The 13,600-nt window shown below is 33.5% G+C and overlaps 1 protein-coding gene across 5 annotated transcripts in view; it reads left to right on the top strand.

Annotated features, from left to right (window-relative positions):
• Nucleotides 1–13,600, top strand: part of LOC111037463 (tight junction protein ZO-2-like) — a 38,473-nt gene that overhangs the window by 5,783 nt on the left and 19,090 nt on the right. For 3 of the 5 annotated variants that reach the window (XM_022320049.1, XM_022320048.1, XM_022320047.1), the window contains exon 2: nt 2,518–2,635. In XM_022320049.1, coding sequence (XP_022175741.1) covers nt 2,518–2,635 — 118 coding nt within the window. Of the gene's footprint in view, nt 1–2,517; nt 2,636–2,903; nt 3,135–8,528; nt 9,763–13,600 lie in introns of those variants that run through there. The other 2 variants (XM_022320052.1, XM_022320051.1) reach the window with 2 other exon arrangements.

The following is a 13,600-nucleotide window of genomic DNA, read 5'->3' as shown; positions in this document are numbered from 1 at the left end:
TCTGCCATTGCAGGTGGGGGCATACTGTTTGTCTGTCGGTCGCGTATAATAATCGTAAACACCAAAGCTCGGGTACGGCCAACATCGTCTTGAATAATATGCGTGCCTACTGCCTACATATACGTGTGACGAACAGTCCTAATGGCCGTGATCATTTATCGTTTGTTTCTTCTTTTTAATGGATAACCTACCTTATTTATGTTTTATTGCTTTTTATTTCCATTTCTGTTTTATTCCTGAATATTCTGTATTCAATTCGTTAGAGTTTATTTTATAGTCATTTTTTCCTATACACAAATACCCAGTTATCAGACGATCTACAGTTTACGAACCTATTCGAAAATACATTTAAATCCGGAAAGATGTAGAAGTTTTGTCAATTTCATATGTGGTTTATACATAATGAAGTATACCTAATGATATAATATATTATACTATATACCCTATTATTATGCATATTTGAGAAGCCTTAAGTATAAACTCGGTATTCTGTTTAATTATTTCGTTAGATTTGTTCTAAGACTTAAACGTAAGTGTCTGTGTTTTCATTGGGAATCTTCGTTTTTCCTTGTCTTGAAAAATAAAACAAATTGCATTACTTTGATGGTTAAAGAAATGTGTATAATAGAATTATCTGTAGTATTATTTCAATAGAAAAAATGTAAAAACTAAAGACATTTTAACTACAGTTAATATCACTTGTTTGTAGTTGTGTACTCAATGCTCATTACATATTTATTTAGCAAACATTAATCAGCTTTGTTTAGCCAATAAGGTAATCTATATCTGCCATGTTTATTTGATGATACAATTTTTAGCGATAATGGATTAACGCTATAGGTAAAACTTAAAATTAATTAAGGTACAAAATACTAAAATAATGTTAAAGCCGTCTTAATATGGTTCAGAAATCAAACACATAATATTGGATTTAAGAATAAGATATTTTACTATGGTTGTGTCTTGTGTATAGTACCAGTTTTCTAATTTATTATACATACTTAAATGGCTAAGATCAATTTCTTTAAATTTTGTTGTTATTAAAATAATCAAAATACTATAAAATCACATTCATATAGCCTTGTACAATTGTACATATACGTACGTCTTTTTTTACATTTTCCAGTAGACATTATTTCTTCCTAATATTCAATATTATATACTATCACACATAATTATCAGAGGACCACCTGTTATTACGTATACGACTTACAAGTATAATGTATATATAATACATAATTTTTAAGCTGACTAAATATATAACGGTTTTTACCGACATAATATTACATAATATATTAATATGCATCATGTTGTTTTAGACTAAAGTTACATTTTATAAGCAATCATTAAACTTATTCTTTTGTTTTGTCACGTTTACATTATCATATTCAGTATATAAGTACAGCTTTTGTAAATTAGCAAAACTTTTTTCTCGGTATTAACTGAATGTACTTCAAATTTCAATACGTTTTATTTTTTAACAAGAAAAAAAGTTACTATTACCAATATAATAACGATGTCTTAAAAGTTATGTCTCTGTATACTTATTTATTCAAATTATATAATATATTACTGGTATATAGTGTAAAAATGTCTAATTTAAAAAAAATTCTTTATTAAAATTAATTACTCAACATTTTCCCACATTATATGTCAGCAGAGTATTCAAATAAAAAAAATGTCGCAACAAGTGTTTGTCAGTGAGTCACTGAACACTTGTCGTTCCTGTGATTAGACTGACTAGACTAATAAATTGTATATATTTTGTAATTCGTAGCAGATGCGCATTTATTTTACATGAAGCTAATAAATTCTATTATTTTTAATCATTGTTAATAATATTCTGTTATATTTAATATTATTTTTTGCCATTCATAAGAAAATGTCTGTTATGTTCAAATATAACAATATTTAGAATTTTTAAATAAATTAACTATTCGGATACTTTTATAATTTAATTACCTATAAATAAAAAATAAACACAGTGAAACAAATAAAGGTATTAGAATATTAATAAGGGGTCATGAGTATGATGTGATATTGTTTTATTAATTTCTATGTTTTAAATGTAATTTAATTTTAAACAGAGATTTAAACCTTAAATCATTTAACACATACAAATAAAGATCAGAAAAACATTTCTCGAATTTAATTTAAATCTTATAATAATTGATCTTATTATTATTTAATCTTTCTACATGTCCAGTCCTATAACAATATAAAACTCATTAATATATTTTAAAACGGATGGAAAGCTGGGACATGGAATAAAAAATCTTGGGAAACAATTGTTGGATAATATATATTAATATTGAATTAACAGTAGGTATGTAGTCTTATTATTATGATAGGTTTATTATAAAAAACTAATTTTTTCATAACCATGTTAGTTTGTGTTATTATTTCTTGATAATGACTAATGAGTTTACGAACTCCAGTATTATTTATGGAACAAAGCAAATTATTTTGTCTTAGATTATGGTATAATTTTTAATACTTTTGTATTATTTCTAACAGAAGTAAAAGTTCTAGCCGGTCGTCAACGCCGCCTCCTTCGTTCACGGAATGTCAGCAACGGGCCGACGGAGAACACGAAGAAGGGTCAGAAATGTTCGAAGAGCCTGTAGAAGAAATAGTAAGTACCCTGCCACATACCCCTCATGTAATATGCAAATGACGTTATCGCATGGCTGTTTTGACATTTTGCGTGTATAATGTAACATTAACCTAATTGGATTGCTGGCTGTCTGTTATATAGCGAATACGCCTCTCAGTTATGTCATTGTACCCAGGGGAATAAAGTGACATATTATTAGCTAGCGCATATCATTTACATAAGGGGCTTCGTATATTTAGTCTGACCAGACTAGTCCTGCAATTCGCACAAAGTTCTCTATACGTATGGGGCGTTGTTCAGTATTCCTCGAGTCTTAGAAGAATAATTGTCAATATGGTTGTTTTCTGTGAATGTAACTAAATAAAAATTCGCAATGGGGTTGTTTAAAAAACTCATGTGGCCAAGCTCAAGTCAAAATTTAAATTCTGTCCCACCCCCATCTGTGTGTTCGTCTAGTCGAAAACGAAGTAGAAGGGATTCTGTGTCAACGTCTAGTAGAAGACATAGGCGCAAAAAGGTCAGTTTTGTTTTATTTGATAGAAATTGCTGATGTGCGTAGTACCAAACACCTAAAACGTTTCTTCTTATACGATTTTTACAAAATGTGTTTTGTAAAATTGATATTTCCTATATTTGTAATCATCATCTATCACTAACTTTTTAAAAAAGATTTAATATTTTCGGTTATGAATCAAATTTTAAAATATTTTGAAAATCCCAGCATGAAATTCTCTTGCAACAACTTGTTTTAGACTTTCATAAATGATTAGTTTTAAATGCGAAAGTGTGTGTGTTGACATATCTTTACTTATAAAGTAAATGTTCAAATCTGTTCACATACTAAATATAAAATTTAATAAAAAAAAAATTAGCGATAGATGCTGCATTAAAAATTATATCGTCTATTAGTAAAACCATTGATTCGGTTTCAAAATATTAAAAATATAATTATTATATCGTATATAACCGATGAGCAAGGATAGTTTCAACTTAAAGAGAACGTCGTGTACATTTTTAAAGTAAATAATTGATTTGTTTAAGCGTTATTTAATATTACTTTCACGAGAAATTCGCGTACATGGTTACGTCACGATAAATAATGATTACAAGTTACTAATTTCGTAAGTTTAGGTTAGGTTATCTCATGGAACTGATAGTGTGGGCGCTTGAGGAGGTTATCCTTTGAATCTTAACAAGTTATTTTTGACAATATTCATGGGGTCAGCTGTATACGTGCACTTAGCTTCTTAATACTCATCAGGTTATACCATACTTCAAAAAAAGGAAAACTGAGGGCCCTGAGAATTTGGCTTATTTGTGCACCTGGTCCTATGCTCAAATTGATAACGGATAAACTTATTTTACAACTGATTTTATTCAGTGATTCAGACAATCTAAATAAAGATCATGTCTGGATATTCATTAGGATTTAGATTTTAGGATGCATTTTGTGTATCTACATAAATTGTTTTATGTGTGAGACGATGACCACTACAATATTTTATATAAAGCGCTATGTAAATAATACAATGTATATACGAGATGAACTCTCGTGTTTGAATTACAATTATGCGTAATTCATTGGTTCGAAAATATCGACTTCACAAAAAATATAAATTAAACTTATTATTTGTTGAACTATTAGATCTGAATTTATCACTAACAGTGAATCTTCTATTTCTAGTGTTAAAGCCTAAGACTTAAGCAGTAATAGGTATTAAGGTCAAAATATTATATAGAATATTTTTTTAAAACTTACTTTTTTATTCTATTGTGCTTTTTATAATACATCAATAAAACCACCAACGCCCTATTGATTTTTGTTTATAGAATACTATATACATCAATGCAGTGTATATTGCATGTTTCCAGGCGTTTATTCTAGTTGTATAGAAATGGTTTATGTCGATTACATATTATTTGTTTACAACGTAAAATAGAAAAAATGTATAATCAAGAGCAGTATAATATTATAATAACAATATACATAATTAGGATCGACTAGGGGTGGATCTATACCAAAAATATGTTATAAAATATGGTTATATTCAAATATTCAACCTCCCCCCTCCTCTCACATACACTTGACGTTCGTGCCAGAACTGAAAATTTGCAGTAATTGATATTATTTATTATGGTTTTATTTGATATTTGATCGTTTTCAGGTTATTTTGTTATAACTAGGTATAGAACTCTGTGCTCCTCCACAAGCTTGCTTTTTGGAGACGTCGTTATTACTTCAGATCATATCGATATATTTAATAATTTATGTATGTAAAGTGAAAAATAAATAATTAATATTATAAGTCCGTTAAAATTTAATACACGAAATTTGATATCTAACATCTAAATATGATTATTCGTTGTCAAGAAGGTATATATTTCATAAAAAATTTAACTATTTTTCTGTATCCAAAATTCCAAAATTGTTTGCATATCCAATTTATGCAAAATATGTAAACTTAAATGTTAATAATTTTGGAATAATTATAGTGCATTGACTTTCTGTGTGTGACGTAAGCGCGGGTTAATGATTATAGATTTAAAGTATTTGAAATGAAATGATCAACCATCAAAGAATACTAAAAAATAAACTCGGTTGTTATTGATTTGTCTCATGCAATTCGTTAAAACAATATAATAATATGCTCTGTTGTCACTTGTCAATCATAGGTTTTTAATACGTCGTTTAAATTAATTTCTTGGTAGCCGTTAAAAATTTAAATATATAAAACCGTCAGACCAACAGTTTTAACGTTTAAGTTGTTATATGCTTGGTATATGTAAAAAACGTGGAGAGTAACCGGTTTATATATACTGCTATAAAAGCGGTTTAAAAATGTATAATCCATTGCCAATGCTGCCAGCGCTCACTTGCAATGTTTTCGTTGGTATTAAAATAGAATTTACGTAATTTTAAATTTTTTTCTTAAAAATAAATAAATTATCGTGCATAATAATGAACATTTATATTTCAGATAATAAATAATTCTTGAGTACTTTATGTTTAAGACTTTTATATTTTAATTTAACTTATAGGTATAATAATATTATAATTCAACTAATACATGATAACTGTGACGACTGGTACGTGAAACGAGTAGGGAAAAAATTGCATATCTTAAATTCTTCTGTATAAACACGTATATAATAGTACCCTGATATGGGAGTATGAACTACAAAATAATATAACGCTTTTACTGTCTTTTTTCATTAAAAATGTTTACGAACCCTGGTGGACACCAACACAGTCACTCCGATTTCTCGTAACGACATCATATAATATGATGCAGACTGCAGAGTATACGTTTCTTTTATCCAACACCCGTAAATAATGGCATAATCAAGTTGATTTTTCCAGTCGAAAAACGACGTGTATATAACGGGTGAAATCAATACTCGTATAGTCGTATCATGCAATATGTATTACAAAAAAAAATTATAATGTTACATCGAAAAACGTTGGCATTTCGATATATATATAATATTATTTGTTGTTTTATATGAGCCCGAGGGTGGTAATTTGTTTATCGGTTTTTTTAAGTAGTACCTATACCGGTAGTATGTACCCGTAAACAACCTACATTCATGAATTTCGTATTACGCGATTACTCGCACTTACAGTAGCCGAGTTAGGTTTGTCAAACCACTTCAGAGTGGACGTCATAGGCCATAGTCCGTGATGAAACATTTAGTTGAATTTGACGCTGGATACAATTTACAATCGCAATCCTTCGGGGCCCCAGTGGCGTGTCCAGCGCAAAATAATTGGGTAGGCCCATTTAGTTGTTTAGTTTGTTTACTCTACACCGAAAAGATTTTGCCTATAAAAAAATAGCATTATGGGTAGTACATTTTTAGGTGTTCAATTTTGACCATTATACTAGCTGTATTTAGGTTTATTTTTTTATTTAATAATAGGCACTTAAAAAGTAAATCATTTTTAACAATATTGATTAAATATGTACTAGGTAAATGGTACCTAGGTATAACATAATAGGAAATTTAACAGTCTTTATTCTTTATAGACATTTTAGAGAAAAACAAATTATTATTAATTTACAGAGTAGAGCAAATTATTTTCAACAATATTAACTAAATATTATGTACTGATGTGGAACTGGTGTGCTTGTGAAATTGTATTCTAGAAATGTTTTTGAAGGAGGTTCATTAGGTTGCTTGGATATTAAAAACCGTTTCATGTTCACTGTAAACTGTTTTCTTAAAAACTAGAAATAAAATTGTAAAACTTAACCACGATTTTTCATAAAATCTATCTAAAACTGTGATGCTATAAACAACTATTATTAGTTATTCACTTCTACACGCCGCGCCAAATCCGATATAGTAACAATGTATAGTGATAACAAAATATGTGATAATAATTTTGATATGATTGACCAATGGCAATATTATCTATAAACTATGTATATATATTTTAAGCCTTGAGTTGTGATAAAAAAAAAAGTAGTCAAATTAAATTGGGCAGGCCCGGGCCTAGTCGGCCTACCCTGTAAACACGCCACTGCGGGGCCCTCGTGTAGTCATTACCTATAAAATGATTTATTTACATTCTTCACCTTAACTACTTGTGGGGGAAGGGGATATATCACCTTTCGAGTGATTCGTTATATCTTGATTATAATATAATATTCTAATCGGTTTGAACTCAAAAATCGTCTGTACTCGTCGGTGAGTATGTGTTATGTTTATAACATGTCATATTCAGAATCGGACTATAATATAGGTCTTTTACGTCCCGTTGCTGGATATTGTGGCGAGATATGTATGTAGTTTCCTTTGTATAAATCGTTTGCGAATACGCGTTCAAAGAGTAGGAACATATATATTATCATGCTCGTTCCACCACGACCCTGTGGTCAGTTACATAATAATTACGGGTTCTAATCAAAACTCACCAACACTCTCGTGTTTGTCGTTTAGTCGTTACTATTGTGCGTCCCACCATACTTTGCTCTTGAATAGATAAAACTAATTTGTTTAGTACATTTGTATTTAGATAGATTTATTTTAATATAAAATAAAAAAATAAATCGTAGTCCTGCATGTACACAATTTTACTTATTTATCGTTATCACTTATCATTATCGCGTGTCCGTAAAGTTAACTACCATAGTCCGTGGAATATATGACATATATACATTGTATACCTTCTATATTATAGTTTATAATACTCTTCAAGGAATTCACGACGAGTTCGTTGTTGTTTTGTATGGGGCATCTTCGTTTTTTTTTTATCTCTAGAGTCTACGGTTTTCCGAAAGTTTTTTGTGGTGGCTATGGGATGGAGGGGACGAACGGCGATATTACGGGTATACTACCGCTGCAAGAAAGAACAATTATCGTCCAAGGAGAAGAAGAAGAACAACGATAGCAAGAGGACCCGAGACTGTGTAATAACAACATAGAAAACTGACGTAATACCCCCGTCGGTGGGTCGTGGCCGGCGGGTGCTCACATTATTATTGTTATTATTTCGTGATCGTCGTTAATGTCTGTTCGGGCGGAGCACGTAATGGACCATCGTCGCGTTGCCTCCGATGATGTCGTCGTCATTCGTCGTAGTAGCAGGCTGGCCAGCGCAGAGCGCAGGTATCTATAATATAATATCGTCGCCGTGCACGCGTCGTCGCGGCCGGGAAGTGGTGCCGCGGCACCGCATTCCTCGCTCCCGGGTCGGTCGCGGTGTAGGGCGGAGCGAGGTATAGCGAAAGACCTTGAATGCTCACGCAGACAACCTTCACGGCAGAACCGGACCCTGTGGTACGCGCGTTGTCCGGCGAGAGCGCGCGCGCAACCGCTCGAGCCCGGTGGTGGGGGATAACGGCAGCGCGCAGTCACTGACTCCAGCCGAATCCCCGCCCGGCGGTCGCTGCACATCTCCCCCGACGCGCCGCAGTCTTCCTTCCCCGGAGGAAATCTGGCGACACGCACTTACCTGCCTCTTATTTTTTACTTTTTCGTCACTATACCGTGTTATATATCCATTATCCATCACAACATTATATATAAATGTATGTTTTTCTTTCCTAGAATAATCCGTCAACATTCTCAAATTCATAACCTTTTGGCCGGCGGAGGAATCGGTGCCTCTCTCACAACCGTTAGAAAAATAAAAATCGAATTCGCACGATGTCGGCGATAACCGCAAAGGTTTGCGGCGTTTTCCCTAAAACTTGAAACACCATTACGCTCGATCTTCCGTTGTAGTGACTAGTGTGGGTCTGTAGTCTGTGTGTGCGTATTTTGTTTCTTACGTGTATACTGAAATATTTCGTACATAATAATAATATGATAGCCGAAAGCGGATTTTGTACAATACGTTAATACATTATTATAATTTATAATATCATTATTCAATATTGTGTGGTACGCGTTTACGAATGCGCGTGATACCGTCACACGCACGCGCAGTACTCCTTGTTCTTAAACGCAGTCACCGCCACCGTAGCCTCCTCGTAAGTCGTAACCACCGTCGTGTGTGTGAGCGCGCTCCCGCCGTGAACGTGTGCGTGTGTACGCGTACCTGTTGCTGTGCGCGCCGCATTCCGTAACCGCTCAGCCATCGGATCGGACGTCGGCTGTCGCCGTCACCACCATCGTGCGTTTAGGAAATTCAAAAAAAAACCGACGATTACGCCTCCGCCGTGTTTTTGAGTTTACATTTCGTTTTTATCGTTTGATTTTTTTTCCTGATCATATCTGCTCCGTCTCCTTCGGCGTATACACCTATTGGTACAACGAGTGCGTCCGTTTCCGTCGTTTGATCGTGCGCGACCGTAACCGTCGTTTTCGTGCTTATATTATATTTTTTATACATAAAAACCGTTTTCATCTTTGTATCCAAAATTGAGCGTTTGTGCGCGTCCGGTGTGTTTCTCGACCCCCGAGGATGCTATAACGGGTCGGAAACGTCTTGTAGCGTGGACATGGATCACAGGGAATACGGGGAACGCGTGTCGCCGCCGCTGCCTCAACAGCAGCAGCAGCAGCAGCAGCAACAACAACAACATCAACAACAGCACCAGCAGCATCAGCAGCAACATCAACAACAGCAACAACAACACCTGCAGCAGCAGCAACAACAACAACCGCTTCCGCCCCCCGCCAACCACACCGACCAGGTATATAACTTGCTCGACGTTTCCTCCACAGTCTCCATGAACGTCTCCCTTACGTGTATTTCTTGGTGTGTATACTGTGTTAAGGCGTATATATATATTATGAAAGCGTGGGGATGCTGTTATCCCGAGGACCGTGTTTGGGTCTCTGGATGGGTGTCTGCTGCTCGAGTCCAATTCGTCTCTTGTCTTAAGTTTTTTGTTACTGTCTATTATATTCATGTATACAAATTGTTGTTTGACGTTGTATTCTGACTGTATAGTAGGTACTATAATGTACTATAATTGTATCGATTTTCATTAATTGTGAATTCAGCTTAACGTGGCAGTTTTATTATAAAGTGGTTTCTAAAGTATAGATTTACAAAATTGATTGTAGCTCAGAATTTCTGTAGGTCATAAAAGTTAACTAAAATATATTACCATAATCTAACTTATTAAATGTTCTCGTTGGCCGTAAAATAATAATGACGAATATTTACTTGTTTATGTTTTACTTTTAACGACAAAATAATGATTGCATCATATCATAATATAACTGTAGACTGCAGTATTATTATTACTACGTGCCATATTTTATTGGATATAATTGAGCCTAGGAGAACGGGATGACGTACACAACTGTGATTTACGTTCCTTCTGTATAGAACCCGAACGTCAAGTGAAGTAATGTTGGCGATAATATACTACTTATGTGTAGTATAATATTATGCGTACAGGTGCTTTTGAATGTTATATACGATTGTACGACCTAATCGTTGAGGTGATATCTTAAATTCGACCGAATCCTAGTAACGCCCCGTCCGAACACGTTATAATAATATACCTATACGTGTGGATAACACGTATATTATACACCTGTTGTCGGCCGTCGATAGGCCCGAGGGTAGTAAATTAATTACACCCCGTCGAAAAAGTATATACGAACAGGTTTATACTGTACATAAAGAAGACTTTATCGTATATCATTGTGTTGGTATTTCTATATTATTATTCGTTCACTGGCCACTGCAGAGCACTCGAATCTGTGCGGCTCTCGGGAGAATTATACCTTTGTGTGTATGTATCTATCCTGTCGATTGGGGTCGCGTTATAACTTATAATACATGTTGCAGGGGTGAGCTCGTACGCGCGTGATTTATATAATCGATCGTTTTCGTGGATAATATACGCGATATTTCACGCGTGGTAAGGACAAATTTCTTGGAATCTGTCCTAATCGTATGCGTAATGCACTCAGTATGTTCGCGCTGATCGACGTACACACGATAGCCGATAGGTACACGATTTCTTTGGCACCAAGTCAACGTCGCCGTCGTGTACATTGTATATAATATTATATAATGACGTGTATCCACAATATACTTAAAACCACATAGATAAATATACTTACATCGCAAAATTGAAATGGACGATATCGCCTCTTTCAATGTACATATTTTTATACTCATAGCGGCATGCTGTTAAAAATCTTCGACGTATAAATATTATACAATTTTGTCGTATATAAGTACATTGAATATGCGTTCCGAGTTTTGACACATAATGGCCTTCTATAGTGTTCCCCCCACCCCCACCCCGAAACTACTCAGAACATTATACTTGTACTAGCAAACAATCTGTGTATTTCCCGAGCCGAAATTAATTTACGCCTGCGGTGATGGACGTCTTTGTTTCAACAATAGTATAATTTATATTATATGAAATTATTGTGTAGTTTCTAGAACTCCGAACACGGATAATTATTATTTACCTATTTAAGCTGCTATATTAGACTGTTGGTGCATCGTTATTGTTGATTAAAATAAAATAATGGACAGTGATAAATGATACTATGAAATTATTGTTAAATAGATAGTTTGATGACAATTTATTTCTACGGTTTACTAAATAAAATCGTACGAATTCACCACGTGTTTTCCAAATCACACGTATACTTGGTATTCAGTACAATTTTTACGTTGGTATTGATAACGTTGTCATTAGGAGAATACGTTTTCATTGCACCTGAATATGCTTAAAATGTAGAATTCTTTATCGTAGATGGAGATGTATAGATAGCCAGATAGGCAGTTTGGTCGGTATTGTTGAGATTGTTGTTCCCTGACGAAAAAAAGATTAGGCGTCCGTATTTTTTTTCTTGATTTTACCTGCGCCCAAGACCGCCTCGCCTTTTTGTCGCGTCGCTATAGTCAATATTATATTGTAATAATAATATGCCTGCCTTCGCCGTTATCGTGATCAGTGGTCCGAATAACAATATGGCACCGTCGTCAGTTCTGTATATGTATCGGACCTCACGGTTTTTCGGTATATCGATAATGGGTGATATATATATATATATATATATTAAATATTTGCTATTCGCAATAGAAATACATAGGATATACTATTAAATATATATATGTAATCTTCTAGGCGGCAATATAAATAAAAATATCAAACCACTGACGATAGCTTTTATGTATATAGTATCTATTATTATATCAACAATTTCACGTCGTGGAAACGCACACAAAATATGTCGCCTTGTACATAATGATGTATATAAATATTCAATATATATATATATATTATGTTTGAAATTGTGGTCGTCCGGCGTTCAGTGAAAGAAGCGACTAGTCGACGGGGGATAATAGACCAGTTTTATATTTACGTGCTTACAACCTGTTGCGGGGCATGCGAACTATCCAATTCCCCGCAGCATTGGTCGACGAATCTGGTTGGTACTGCTATTTTATAACCGATTTTTCAAACAATGTTAATACTCTATAATACCTGCTACGTTTCTCGCAAACGTTCGTTCTTCTTCAGATTCACAGTTTATTTTGTTTGGGAGGAGTGAAAATTTGGAATGGCTGTGCAGTTTTATACTCTGAGGTAGTGATTCATTATTTTTGATCGTTTAGTCATACTCTGATAGGTTACGGTCATAGTGTGGTCTGGCTGTTTGATTATATAATATTTGCATTTCCATTGCATACAAAAAAGATCCCACGCACGAAGAACTTTTTTTCCAATCATATTCTAAGATGCCATTCATCAGTTAAGTATCCTTATACTCATACTAATAATATATTATTAGTTATAATTTAACTCTGTCGTAAACTGGAAATCGATGTTTGGTCGGAATAAATGTGGAAATGCTTACATAGTCGCGTGTGATCAAAATTCATGATCTGCGTCTCGTGTATCACAGATTTCTATGTAGTACTAGATAGCGAACTCCTATAATCAGTTGAATGCTGGTTGTCAGTTGGTATTATATGGTATTTTATGTTTTAATTATGGTGCCTTGTATTTTATTATTTCTAAACTTCTTGTTTGAAAATAAAAAAAAACATTTTACATAAATCATCTTTATCATTTTATTTAACCATTAAAAATGATGTTATTCCTATTACAATTTGTAAAATGAATGAAATGTTTTGCCAACCAACAAAATGGCAGCCAACTGCTACGCAAGCTTCACTGATAACAATTTAAATAATTTAGAAGTTCCTCATCTAGTGTAGTATTATAAGTCAGTGGCTAGTTTAATTCAAATACCTACTTTAAATAAAAATCATGTAGGTATACAATTTTAAAACAAACCATCGATGTTTCTAGCTGTTGCTTTTATACTATAAGCCAACGAAACTATTGGTTTTATTATGCAGTAAATTAACTTAAAAAGTTTCTCTCCGCAATTTTGTGTACATAAGAATTTGAACTTAACTAGAACGTATTAGCTTAATTTTCAATTTCTCAATTTTTGAAAATCAGAAAAAGCTTCAAGTCTATTATTTAAATGGATTCAAGTGGCTAACTAATTTTTTATTCAACCAAACGCCGTTACTCA

This window comes from Myzus persicae, unplaced genomic scaffold (genome assembly GCF_001856785.1).
Source record: "Myzus persicae strain clone G006 unplaced genomic scaffold, MPER_G0061.0, whole genome shotgun sequence".
NCBI lineage: Eukaryota > Metazoa > Arthropoda > Insecta > Hemiptera > Aphididae > Myzus > Myzus persicae.
Note: the sequence above shows the minus strand (reverse complement) of the source record. Positions and strands in the feature narration are given on the sequence as shown.